The following is a 12,138-nucleotide window of genomic DNA, read 5'->3' on the forward strand; positions in this document are numbered from 1 at the left end:
GGCTGGTTGGTTTGATCGGACCGGATTTTTGGTTGGCTATGGGGCAGTCGAGCGAGAGATACCAAAGACGTGAGTGAGTGAGTGATATCCTGAGCTAAATCGAACGTACTTTATATGTTGAATTATACCATATACCCGCGTTTTGGTGGTTGACTTGAGTTGCCTATTGTGAATTGAGAAATGTAATTATGTGATATCGATGTTTTGATCTGTGATTAGCTAGTTGACTATCGTCGTGATTGTGATCCCTCCCTGTTAATGTGCAGATCCATACTTACCTACCTAACCTAGGTACCTAACCTAGGTAGGTAACTAAAATGGCTTGTCTGCAAAGCCACTCCGGTGATAGAGCATAGAACGGATATCTTATCTGCAAGTCCATCGTGCGAGATGATGTATCAGAGACAAGCATATACAAATTACCTATGTAGTTCCCGCACACTGCGGTGTCTCAGACTCTATGGCCGGTTAAGTCCGTATTGTGCGTGAGAAAAGTTCACCTCCGCTGTCATCGGAAACATTCTAAACCGCCTTTTACAATCTGTACCTTGAGAGCCCATATAATATATTTCATTCTGGTCATTGTAAACTCCGAAAATGTAAAACAACCATGTTGATCGTTTATTCTATAGGCAGGCTGTCAGGCGAGAATATATAATGTTTTACATGACACTTACATCTCTTTCATCGCGTCTCGCTACAACTATATTTAAGCAGCACTTCGACCTTACCTTTGTATCTCAGCATCAACCCATAACAATGTCTGCAACCACCAACCGCTCCTTCTGGCAAGACAAGACCGGCGTCCCAGGTATTATCCGCGAGACCCCAATTCCCTCCACTCTCGCCCAGGATGAAGTCCTTGTAAAAGTTCGCGCCTGGGGTCTAAACCCCGTCGACGCCTTTCTCCAGGATAACCCCCTCCCATTTTATTTTGAAGTACCTCCTGATCCCAGGCCAGGACATCGCCGGAACCGTCGAGCGCGTAGGCTCGGGACCCAGTTCCCAGCGCTTCAAAGCCGGCGACCGTGTCCTCGGATACGCGATGGGCGAGCCGTCCCTGAGCAAACCTGAAAACGGCGCGTTCCAGGACTACGTAGTGCTAGACCACGCCCTAGCTGTCAAGATCCCAGACTCGCTATCCTTCGCCGAAGCCGCCGTGTTCCCGCTCTGCTTGGCTACAGCCGGCCACGCGCTCTTCGGACCCAAGTATCTCGCTCTTCCCCTCCCCAAAGCCCCCGGCGCCCCAAGAACCGGGAAATCGGTCCTGGTCTGGGGCGGCGCTTCCGGCGTCGGCAGTAACGCAGTACAGTTGGCGAAAGCAGCCGGGTTCGACGTCCTCGCTACATGCTCGCCGCGGAACTTCGGATATGTGCGTGGTCTGGGCGCGGACAAGGTGTTCGACTACAACAGATAACACAGACCGAAACAGGTAAGGTCTCGTTAGATAGTGAGCGCGACGTCAGTACTAGCTTTCTTACATTGCTAAAGGAGATGATGCCCGAGATTATCACCGAGGATCGAGGATGAAAGGAGGTTCCCAGGTACGCGTGTGATAATCCAATAACCAAGTTAAGCCTCAAAAACAATGCTCTTGACGTGTATACGCAGAATGGATATATTTGTATCTATGATATAGGTATAAACGCATGGATAATAATAGTAAAAATGCCGAGGCTCCTTATGGTATAGTACGAGAAGCAAGGGGTTCAACAAGTATGGTACAGTTCCTGGTGGGAAGGGAAACAGCGAGACTGGTGGAAATTATTTTTGTTAATACCTACCTATTGTAACTAACTATCTTTTATCATCGCCAACTAGTCTTATAGCAATATTAGTCTGCTTCATTTCCCGCTTTTCTCTCATTTCCAACCGCTGACAAGTCGCTCGTTTTCTTTTTCTAATCATTATCTAGGTAGTATCCCTTGCTAATAGCCTACATGCTCTTCTACAGTTTATATGTCTCTCTCTATAATGCCCAAAAGGGAGCAACGATAGAAAAAGAAACCTTCTCGCGCCGTAGTCTCCAACAGCCCATCGTAGTGTGACAAATTACTAACGTTGTAGCTCTTGACACGGTATTGCCTACTGGTCGAGGCATAAAGAAGAAAATACACGGACTGCAGTCAGGGCAAGAGGGCACTCATACCACGACCTCCACGTGAAATAAAATAAGACGACGACCTCTTCCGGTGAGCCCGGATCATAATTGGATTCGGGAATGGTATCAAGAAATTTCTCGCAGTTCCCCAGGGCGGGCCAGTAGTGTGAGTTGCGTTGGTCAACTCGCTCACGTAACCGGGTGACCTGTGCACTTAGGGATTTCCTGAGGCTACTCCAATCGTCCCGCTCCACAATGTCTCGTCGTCTATAGAGTATATCGCTCACAGCATACTTACACACCCACTCCATCTTTGTCTCGTAACTGGCAGGGCTACCGTGTTTCTTGGCTTCACGCTCCAACATACGAACGTCTAGAAAGAGTTTGAGTTTCAGCTGCGTGATGCAGATAAGGTTGCTTAGAATGATCGGGTTATCGAGAAATATGTTAGGACTCTCGAATACGTCCTCGTCGTGGTAGCTAAGAAATTCACCGGAAAAGTTGGGCCATTTGAAGCCCTCCTGGTAAGGAAGGGTGTACCATTTCGCGAAGTCGTAAGCATCTTGGTCCCTTCCTAGGCGTAGATAGAGTCCTGGCACCTAGCTTCGTACGCATCGCTCGTCCGGATTGTCCAGCCTCAACATCTCGAGACAATGGTGCAACATGGCCTCGACGGCTATGCCGTCGCGAATATTTACTAACGAACTCAAGGCCCTGCAACGCTGATCTAAGTAGGGAGATGTAGCTTCATATGACGAGAATCGACCTCGGATCGTCTCAAAGGGGTTGGCAGGCAAGTGGTCATCGCCCGGATGTGCCCGTAGCTTTTCTTCCTCCTCGGCCAGGCGCTTTAGTGCATCTCTTACAGGGAAGCAATATCCCTTGTGAAGGTGAAAGCTTTTGATTTGATGGTCCCTGCAGCAGTAGGCAGCGGCTTTGCAACTGTTGCACACCAACAATCCATCGCGCTCTAGACAGAATTCTGCGACACAAAATCCCCATTGAAGGGTAAGCTTCCATCTGTTGTAGAACCCATTGGGTTGTGGCTTTTTGGAACATTCCTTTAGGGCTAATTCGTTTATTTTATTGTTGATGAGCGCCAAAGATTCCTGGATATCAAGGTCCTTTTTATTGGATGTGCTTTCTTCGGACGTCTTTTCTTCGGACATCTTTTCTTCGGGTTCGTTTTCTTGAGGTTCGTTTTCATTGGATATATTTCCGGTAGATGTACTTTCATTAGGCGCATTTTCGTCCGGCATATTTTCGTTTGGTGTATTTTCGCTAAGTGTACTTTTTTTGCCTTTATTAACGACGGCGGGATCTTTTCTAGGTTTGTTCTTACGTTTTCTCTTCGCCATTTTGTCTTAATGTCTTAAGTTTGGTAGAATCTCGTGATATGACTCAAGGACTTGATAGACCCAATTGATGGAGATGTATTCATGTGAAAAAGGGTATAAGATGCTTTGTTTAGTTTGTTGTTCCCGAAAGATTCACTGGTGTACCTCCAGATGGGCAGGCTATTAGTACAGCTACATCACAACAATGCTATTTCCCTTTTTTGGTATAAGAAAAACCTTAAAATTATTCGGGTATCACGACCTTGATCGATCGTGCGTCGTGATCTCTCAAGGATTCAGGGGTAAATCGAAAATGATGATATTGTGGTTAAGTGCATAACAAGCAAGAGACAATCCCCTATAAACCAATACATCCCTCTACCCCGCACAACCTATTGAAGTTCCGTACCTAACCTATTACAACCTCAAGAGGTACTGAGCATGTAATATCAAATATCACCAAGCACCAAAATATCAAGGCAGTACAGCATTATGGACTTAATAGCAATTCTCAAAATGAATACTATCAACTGGACTTGCGAGATACAACTCATCATATGGGCTTGTTTCCTCACTATTGTCATGTTCGTTGTAGCCTCCATATCTCACGATAGCTGCGAGAATGATAGTGCTAATATTAGCATCAGTGTTAAATCCATCATGATCATTAGCGACAAATTGATCGACTCTCCGGCGTACAATTCCGCCACGAACCATTTCGCTTCATATATTTACCAGCCATCCTCGCGACTGAGAAACGGTCCGATTGGACCATCTGTTCATCGACAACAATCTTAAGATATTTACCTAAATCGCTACGGCTGAGATTTTAGCTAGTTTTCGTCAGAGGGATAAGACCAGATGGACCTTTCACCAAGGTGTGCTATGAAATTAAGGACTTGTCTGCGGCATGAAACTATACCTCATGAAGCGTTTTCCTTCGAGGCATGGGAAAACTAGCCATGCAATACTTTATTTAGGAACATTACATTTGCATAATGGTGGCTGCTTATGTATCATGCGATATAGTATTATCTACACAATCTTAGAAATATGCGACAGCCTTGTCCAAGCCATTCACGCTAAGTCATCACAGGTAAGGATAGTTGTGTCCTATCGATGATCGTGACTGGTCACATAAGATTGGGGGCCATGTGTGGTAGCATTGTAAATAGGCAGCTATAATACAATTGAGTGCGCCATTTACTCAGCGTATGCTCCATCAATTGTATTAGTTAAAAACGCATATTATTACCTCCTAGTGTGCACGAAGGATTTACTAATGATACTTAGGCTTCGCAGCTGAGGTCTGTTAGTATAGGTACTTCAAGTATATTCATAGCAGGATATTCGCCGGGGCCGTGAAATTGCTCCTAAATCTAAACCTGTTTCGACATGAGAGGGAAATGTCATATGTTATCACATACTAGACTATGATGGTGGTCGTCTGTCTGTATATAACTGCAAATCTGCTTATTTTCAGCCCCTGAGTCTGTTGCTTGAACGTACGGCCCCAATAGAAATCAAACCAGTCTTTGCAAAATAGAATGCTTATGATTTTTATACTTTTTTGTATTACAATAATCGGTTAACAGAGCTCAGGAAAGTGAATATTTGAGATCCTCATCCGCAAGCAGCTTTTGCTTTACAACATGTTGGCCAAGACTCTACGCCATAAGGATGCCCTGGGAAGATACAAATTAATCAAAGACAAGCATGATGTTCAAGAGCATTTCTTACGCCCAGAGGATGGAAGATTGGCTCCATTAATTGTGCAGGGCGTTGAGAACACAGTTGGCTATAGCCATGTGCCTACCGGGGGCAGAAACTGGGGCTTTAAAGGAGAACCGGCACGACGCATCCCAGTTATCATGAGACTAGTTTGCTGGATGTATTCCTTCATGTATAAGGATGGGAGCACCGAGAAACGAGATATGGCTGCGGATGGGACTGATTTTCTACTTTTTCTTGTTTGGTTGCCATGTTGTCTCATCCTAGCGTTGTTGGTAAGGCCTCGGGCGGTACCTGTTAATTGATCTCGGACTTGCGTTAACGATTGTATAGCTCATCATACCACAGAGCCTCGAAGGCCAATTTAGGAACCAGGGATTCTATGGCCCTATTCTGTATCGAGACTGGCGTTACCCGAGAGTATCACGAAACCGCTACGAAGGGCAAAACAAGGATGAATTCGAAGAAGAGGAGAACGACCAGCAGAGACCTAGAGACATAGAAGCAAGAGCAATCTCTCGCCCGATAACGACTGCACGTGAAAAACCTAGTGCAACTAGCGACGATAGCGACGCATTATTACCCCGACACTTCGGACCTAGGTATTTATGCTTCGTTACAGAGGGCTATGAACGGAGCGACGTCGAATTCAAGACCTGCAAGGTATCGGATTGGATTAGAGATCATGGAGAGCACGCATATAATGGTTTCGTATTCCTTTCGTATACACGGCATCAGTTCTGTGTAGATTCCGAAGGAGAGATCCACGATCCGAAAAGGTGGACGGGCCTTTCTGAAGAGCAAAGAGAAGACCTTGTACCAATAGCGAAGAGAGACCGGCAAGCTTTATTAAGACAAGGAGTCGAGGCCGCCCGTTCAGCGAATAGGGTGGCTTTTTGGGTAGACTTTGAGTGTATTCGTGATGCCGATACTCAGTCAGGGGCTACTGGAGAGAACAGAGCTAACAGCAAGAGCGACGATGTGTACCGAATTTGCGATATTGTCCGAGCAGCACATTCGATGGTTATCCTCGTCGGACCCTCTCTCGAAAGTAAAATTCAAGGCACACCAGAGACATACAGTGAGGCCATCACGATAAAGTGGCTACAGGCATATGGGAATCGTCTTTGGACCCTTCCGGAAATTTTACTATGTCCATCTGAGTTCCGGATCAAGTTGTACTTTTACGGCAAACCTGGGTTACCAGAAGAGTTAGCCAAACGCGACTTTCCATCCCGGGCGGTGTGGAAAGACGCTGATCGTGTGAGGGAGCTCGTTGACCATTTCGAATCAACAATTCATCTATCCCCCTTAGAATTAGTTAGCATCGGTCTGGAATGTTTAGCGGAACGGAATACGCAGAAATTCAGGGAGGGCGATATCGCATATGCTCTCATGGGGCTTCTGCGCCGAAGACCAATAACTAATGATAAGGATTCCAGCTTTGAGGCATTCGCCAGGTTATCCCTAGCTAACGTCAATGATTCACTACTGGAACGACTCATATGCATGCAGCCACTTCGTCGAAATGCTCCGTGGTACCAGATCGAAGATGCCTTTGGAGTACGACTCTGGGATATCGAACCGCGGTGTCAAGTTGCTGGTATTGTCGACGACCAGTCTGTTACATTAGATGGCGCGGTTGGAGCCTCGATTCAGTGGGATAGTATGGATCAGGTTGCCTTCTTCAAGAGACCGACAACCGCTCGCACCTTCGCGAAGGTAGTGCTTCGTATAATGCCAGCTTACCTGTTCGGTGGTGTCTTGATGGTAGCAATTGTCGCTGCTACACTTTCGCAAATGCAGTCATCATCTTACACCGGCGTTAGTTTAGATGAGCTGGGAGTGGGTATGCAAGTCACCCTTGCTATAGGAATCGTCTTTCTCGTGCCGGGAGCAGTTGTCTTCTTTCTTGCCCCATACATGATCTTTGAGCTCTACCGCGGCGAGTTTTGGTCTACCCAGGCCATGTTCATTGGTATCGAGGGTGTCCCAGCCAACCTAGGCTGGGTTGAACGTAACCTCTTCGGCTTGAACCAGGGACGGTTGAAGTGGAGTGTCGCAGGAAGCACGTTATCGCAACACAAACTCTCGGCGTATGATGAGTGCGAGGCTCTCCCGCCAAAAGAGAGCACCCCTGCATCGAGTCTCACAAATAGACACAAGATGAATTACACCAATGGGGAGGAGAGGCCATTTACGCTGATCGATACATACACGCGTACAGCGACAGTGTTTTATGCAGTACGACCACCCACCGCTCTTATAGTGTGCGGACAAGAAGGGGGGATGCAGCGAGCAGTGCTTTGCTCGTATGACTGGCAGAGAGGCACATTTTCACGGGAGGCTGTGGTGCGGGTGAAGACGATTGTGCTGGAGAGGATGTTTAGGGTTGACCGCTTCCGATTTGCCCTTAACCGAAAAATATGGGAGAAGAGTCCAGAATCGTTACACTCAAAGTCAGAGACTGGCTCGAGCGACGGGCAGCGGAGAGGGTTCCTAGAGGACCAATGCGATGCTAATTAGGTGAATTGTATTTGAGAATAGGGAGGAGATCGAGTTGGTAAATTGGTGAGTTGGCATAAGAGGTAGGCTGAGTTATTCAAATAATCCTGGGCTTGTATTTGGTAGGTTAGGTTAGATACATCCTAAAGGTACATGCATGCTATTGGATTTGAAGTCTTAGAGCCGTAATCTTATGCATTTAGGTACCAAATCACACCTATTAATGGAACGCTGCCAGCAAGAGCTTATGATCACGTGTTACATGGACAGCCGTATTATCTCAATCATAAGGTTCTCATCTGGGTATTATGTATTATGTATTATGTATTATTTTTATTGAAATTCACAGCAATCAATGGTATTATATGTATCAATTGTCCTTTATTTTATTATTGTTTTGTTAATTTAAGATTGATATATCAGGTAGGTAAATAGGTACCTATACTGTATAAAAGGTATCTACATGCAGGTAGGTTAACTTATACAAAGTACTTATAGGGTTATGTCATATATCATATTATGAACCTTATATTCCAATGGGTTAGCGCACTACCCATGCTGTGTAACCCCTCAAGGACTTGCCTTGCATACCTACCTAGGTTAGGTACCTAGGTAGGTAGCTGCATCATAGCTGCATGGCAAAAAGTAAGCCTAGCAAGAACAAACGAGCATACTGCCTGCCTTAATAATGCCTAACATTCCTAATTCTAATAATTTTAATCCTTTAGTTCCTTAGTTCCTTAGTTCCTTAGTTCCATACCCCAGACAACCTTAACCTTTTCAATCCTTCCAACTTTCTCCTCCTCATCACTTATACCTTACCTTGCCTAGGATTCTCCTCACACCCAGCAACAATCACCACCTATTATGTCTGGCCGTGGTAGAGGCGACAGAGGTGGCGGAGGTGGCAGAGGTAGAGGGAGAGGTGGAGGTGGAGGCGGATCTTACGGTCGAGGTGGCCCATTTCAAGGAGGTGGTGGCGGTTCGTTCCAAGGTGGCGGTGGTGGTTTTCAAGGTGGTCGTGGAGGGTCATACCAAGGCGGCGGCGGCGGCGGTTCTGGAGGCTCGGGCCTTCCTGTATACCCGTAAGTGCCCCTACTACTTTAAGGCGTATACGATATACTCATATAACTAAAGTGGTTCAAATGGAATTCCAACGCCGGATCAGAATGTCACGAGAGTCGAAGACGCCATTCAAACTAGCAAAGCATCTATCAACCTCTCAAACCTTAGCCTTACTGACAATTTCCCTTGTCGGCCTAACTATGGAACAAAAGGATCGGGTGTCGTACTATGGGCAAACTACTTCGCCCTTACAGCTTCGCCAAAGCTGGTACTTTACCGTTACGACATAGCAGAAGTAAAACCTGTTGCCGCGGGTAGGAAGAAGGCTCAAATAATTCGCCTACTTCTCGAAACAACCCAGTTGTCACCCTTCAAGAACGATATAGTGACAGACTTTAAGTCGACACTTATTTCTCGACAGAAGTTTGAAGACGAGGACATAGTGGTTACATATCGAGGAGAAGATGAAGATGATCCTCGCGATGGTGCTCAACAGTATACTGTCAAGATGCAATTTACCAATGTCCTATCGATTTCTGCGTTAACCGACTTTCTCACATCGACCAACTTTTCGGCTCATTATAATGAGAAGCTACCCACAATTCAAGGAATCAATATTTTCCTGAATCATTACTCGAAATCTGCCGGGAACCTTGCTACAATCGGCTCGTCCAAGACTTTCTCTTTAAGCGAGACATCCGATACCTATGATCTCGGTAGTTGTCTCGTAGCTATGCGTGGTTTCTTCGCTAGTGTTCGTGCGGCAACAGCTCGCATCCTTGTTAACGTCAATGTAAGCCATGGCGCCTTCTACCCTGAGGGCCCACTGGACCGGCTTATTATGAAATTCGGGTCTCAAAGAGGCCTTTATAAGTTGAACGACTTCCTGAAGATAAGGGTCAAGAGCACCCATCTGAAGGAAAGAAAGAACAAGTCCGGCAAAGTTATTGAACGAATCAAATCAATCTGTGGTCTTGCCAACAGGAATGATGGTTATAATAGCCCCCACCCCCCTATCGTGAAGGCGTTTGGAGCCGGAGCAAAGGACGTTCAATTTTGGCTTGATGAAAATCCATCCTCGAAGCCACCGTCTGACGCTACACCTACAGGCAAGAAGAAAGGTGGAAAGGCACCGAAGCCTCAGGGCAAGCCTGGCGCAGCTGGCGGAAAGTACATATCTGTTTTTGACCACTTCCTTTCGTGTAAGTTATCGGCCGTTTGAAGTAGCCAAGGCATTCACCACTGACAATTGTATAGCACATGGAATTCGTATAGACAACCCAAACTTACCAGTTGTCAATGTCGGGAATAGGGAAAACCCCTCGTACCTACCCGCCCAAGTCTGCTATGTTGTACCAGGTCAGCCAGCTAAAGCAAAACTTGATCCGGGCGAGACCCAGAATATGATTCGGTTTGCCGTTCGCAAACCTGTAGATAACGCTTTATCTATTGTCGGAAAGGGCCGACTGACTGCGGGACTGTCTCCCGATACCAACCCTCTACTGGTAAGTCGCTGTTGTGTTCATGTATTGTTCGTATGCTAACTGGGATATTTCTCGCAGAAGCAATACGGCATTTCTGTATCTTCCGACCTGGTTACCGTCCACGGTCGTGTTCTCCAGGGGCCGAGAGTTGTCTATAAACAGAACCAGCAAGCCCAGATGATGGCTGGTAGCTGGAACATGGTGCCCCGTAACTCCCCGAGCCTCAAGTTCCATACCGGCACGGTATTGGAGAAATGGTCTTGTCTGTATGTTGACATGCCTGGATATCAGAGAGTCCAGACATTCACGCCCGCTGATCTTAAGGAGCTTCTTGGTAAGCTTCACTTGGTGCTAATGGACACTGGCATTGCTGCAAGGCCACCGATTCCGGCACAGCGAGTTGCTTTAAGAGATACCGATGATCCTGCGCTTGATACCTTCATGAAACAAGCAGCATCGTCGTTGAACCTCCTTTTTATTATACTACCAGCAACCCCTATTCCTCTGTACTACCGTATCAAACAACTCGGCGACGTCAAGTATGGTATCCACACCGTCTGTAGTGTCGGCAGTAAGATTGCTAAGCCACAGGGGCAAGATCAGTACTTTCGCAATCTGGCCCTGAAGGTCAACCTAAAACTAGGTGGTGACAACCAGGTTATCACTCCTGTCAACCTGGGGATAATTGGCGAAAATAAGACCATGGTAGTCGGTATCGATGTGACCCATCCATCCCCAGGCTCAAGCAAGGTAGCACCAAGCGTTGCTGGTATGGTAGCTAGCATCGACAACAAGCTCGGACAATGGCCTGGTATGCTGCGTATCCAGAAGGGCCGAGAAGAGATGGTGAAAGACCTCAAAGACATGCTCAAGTCACGCCTCCGTCTATGGCGTGAGAAGGGAAAACATGCAACGCTTCCAGAGAACATTCTAGTATATCGCGATGGTGTCTCTGAAGGGCAATATCAGAAGCTCCTCGAAGAGGAGCTACCACTGCTACGTGCTGCGTGTGCAGAGGCGTATCCGGCTCCGGACCAGAAAAAGGGGCTCCCACGTCTAACCATGGTTGTAGTTGGCAAGCGTCATCACACACGCTTCTACCCAACTAAAGAAGCCGACGCAGACCGCTCGGGCAACACTAAGCCGGGGACTGTTGTAGACCGCGGCGTAACCGAGGCCCGCAGCTGGGATTTCTTTTTACAAGCACATGCAGCGCTCCAGGGGACAGCGCGACCGGGGCATTATTTCGTCGTGCTTGATGAGATCTTTCGCCAACGATACGGCGCCACGGGTAGCAAGTCTAAAACGCCAGGCGCTACGAAGAATATAGCCGACGAACTACAGGAATTAACACAAAGCATGTGCTACGTGTTCGGTCGTGCTACCAAGGCTGTTAGTTACTGTACGCCTGCGTACTATGCTGATATCCTGTGCGAGCGTGCTCGGAATTATCTTCATAATGTGTTTGATTCCCCGAGCAACTCAGCGGCGCCTTCAGTAGCGGGGAGTACCAGTGGAGCTGGTGCGGGTACCGGACCCTCTCAGCAGGACGTGAGGATCCATTCGAAGCTAGAGAATAGTATGTTTTACTTGTGATTCTAGTTGAATATGGCAATCCCCTTTCTAGGGTAGATAAGGGTTATAGGGCGTTGTTTAGTAGGTACCATAGCGGCAATATATGGCCACTCAGAATGATTCCTTATGCAAATTATCATATTACCCATAATAATGGTTAAAATGGGAAATATCATATCTTGCGAGATTATGATTCTTTTGAAAAGAATAATTCCGTATAAAAGAATGATTCCTTGGAACCTAAGGCTTTGATTGGCTGGAATAAGTGGACTTAAGTCATGTGACTTTAAAAAAAAGGCTTAAAAAGCTAAAAAGCTAGGATGCCTGGGACTCGAACCCC

General features: G+C 46.7%; 5 protein-coding genes across 5 annotated transcripts; 4 read left to right on the forward strand and 1 right to left on the reverse strand.

Moving 5' to 3' along the window:
• Window positions 1–759: 759 nt before the first annotated feature.
• F4813DRAFT_395818 (uncharacterized protein) lies at window positions 760–1,808 on the forward strand (the record flags this gene model as incomplete). The annotated part of the gene is made up of 2 exons (XM_049247751.1): window positions 760–870; window positions 962–1,808. The coding sequence occupies 2 exons, from the start codon at window positions 760–762 to the stop codon at window positions 1,415–1,417; spliced, it is 567 nt and encodes a 188-aa protein (XP_049100046.1). The 3' UTR covers window positions 1,418–1,808.
• Window positions 1,610–3,459, reverse strand: F4813DRAFT_395822 (uncharacterized protein; the record flags this gene model as incomplete). Its single annotated transcript, XM_049247752.1, has 2 exons — window positions 1,610–2,622; window positions 2,713–3,459. The coding sequence occupies 2 exons, from the start codon at window positions 3,457–3,459 to the stop codon at window positions 2,086–2,088; spliced, it is 1,284 nt and encodes a 427-aa protein (XP_049100047.1). The 3' UTR covers window positions 1,610–2,085.
• Window positions 3,460–3,695: 236 nt separating this feature from the next.
• On the forward strand, window positions 3,696–4,382 carry F4813DRAFT_53486 (uncharacterized protein). Its single transcript, XM_049248615.1, has 2 exons — window positions 3,696–4,022; window positions 4,086–4,382. The coding sequence occupies exons 1-2, from the start codon at window positions 3,931–3,933 to the stop codon at window positions 4,234–4,236; spliced, it is 243 nt and encodes an 80-aa protein (XP_049100048.1). The 5' UTR covers window positions 3,696–3,930; the 3' UTR covers window positions 4,237–4,382.
• Window positions 4,383–4,681: 299 nt separating this feature from the next.
• F4813DRAFT_357301 (uncharacterized protein) lies at window positions 4,682–7,940 on the forward strand. The gene is made up of 2 exons (XM_049243101.1): window positions 4,682–5,444; window positions 5,503–7,940. Exons 1-2 carry the CDS (start codon window positions 5,091–5,093, stop codon window positions 7,693–7,695), a joined length of 2,547 nt encoding a protein of 848 aa, XP_049100049.1. The 5' UTR covers window positions 4,682–5,090; the 3' UTR covers window positions 7,696–7,940.
• Window positions 7,941–8,736: 796 nt separating this feature from the next.
• F4813DRAFT_357304 (eukaryotic translation initiation factor 2C 2) lies at window positions 8,737–12,037 on the forward strand. The gene is made up of 3 exons (XM_049243102.1): window positions 8,737–9,941; window positions 9,997–10,244; window positions 10,302–12,037. The coding sequence occupies exons 1-3, from the start codon at window positions 9,248–9,250 to the stop codon at window positions 11,817–11,819; spliced, it is 2,460 nt and encodes an 819-aa protein (XP_049100050.1). The 5' UTR covers window positions 8,737–9,247; the 3' UTR covers window positions 11,820–12,037.
• The last annotated feature ends 101 nt before the right edge of the window (window positions 12,038–12,138 follow it).

Source organism: Daldinia decipiens (assembly GCF_022478715.1).
Source record: "Daldinia decipiens strain CBS 113046 unplaced genomic scaffold F4813scaffold_14, whole genome shotgun sequence".
NCBI lineage: Eukaryota > Fungi > Ascomycota > Sordariomycetes > Xylariales > Hypoxylaceae > Daldinia > Daldinia decipiens.

What these genes read in the sequence shown, in the direction of transcription:
- F4813DRAFT_53486 (XM_049248615.1), top strand. Translation starts at nt 3,931, where the DNA reads ATGGACTTAATAGCAATTCTCAAAATGAATACTATCAACTGGACTTGC. An exon ending in TGTTTCCTCACTATTGTCAT is followed by an intron (nt 4,023 to 4,085) that starts GTTCGTTGTAGC and finishes TATTAGCATCAG; the next exon opens with TGTTAAATCCATCATGATCA.
- F4813DRAFT_357304 (XM_049243102.1), top strand. Translation starts at nt 9,248, where the DNA reads ATGCAATTTACCAATGTCCTATCGATTTCTGCGTTAACCGACTTTCTC. An exon ending in TTTTGACCACTTCCTTTCGT is followed by an intron (nt 9,942 to 9,996) that starts GTAAGTTATCGG and finishes ACAATTGTATAG; the next exon opens with CACATGGAATTCGTATAGAC. An exon ending in CCGATACCAACCCTCTACTG is followed by an intron (nt 10,245 to 10,301) that starts GTAAGTCGCTGT and finishes TATTTCTCGCAG; the next exon opens with AAGCAATACGGCATTTCTGT.
- F4813DRAFT_357301 (XM_049243101.1), top strand. Translation starts at nt 5,091, where the DNA reads ATGTTGGCCAAGACTCTACGCCATAAGGATGCCCTGGGAAGATACAAA. An exon ending in GTCTCATCCTAGCGTTGTTG is followed by an intron (nt 5,445 to 5,502) that starts GTAAGGCCTCGG and finishes ACGATTGTATAG; the next exon opens with CTCATCATACCACAGAGCCT.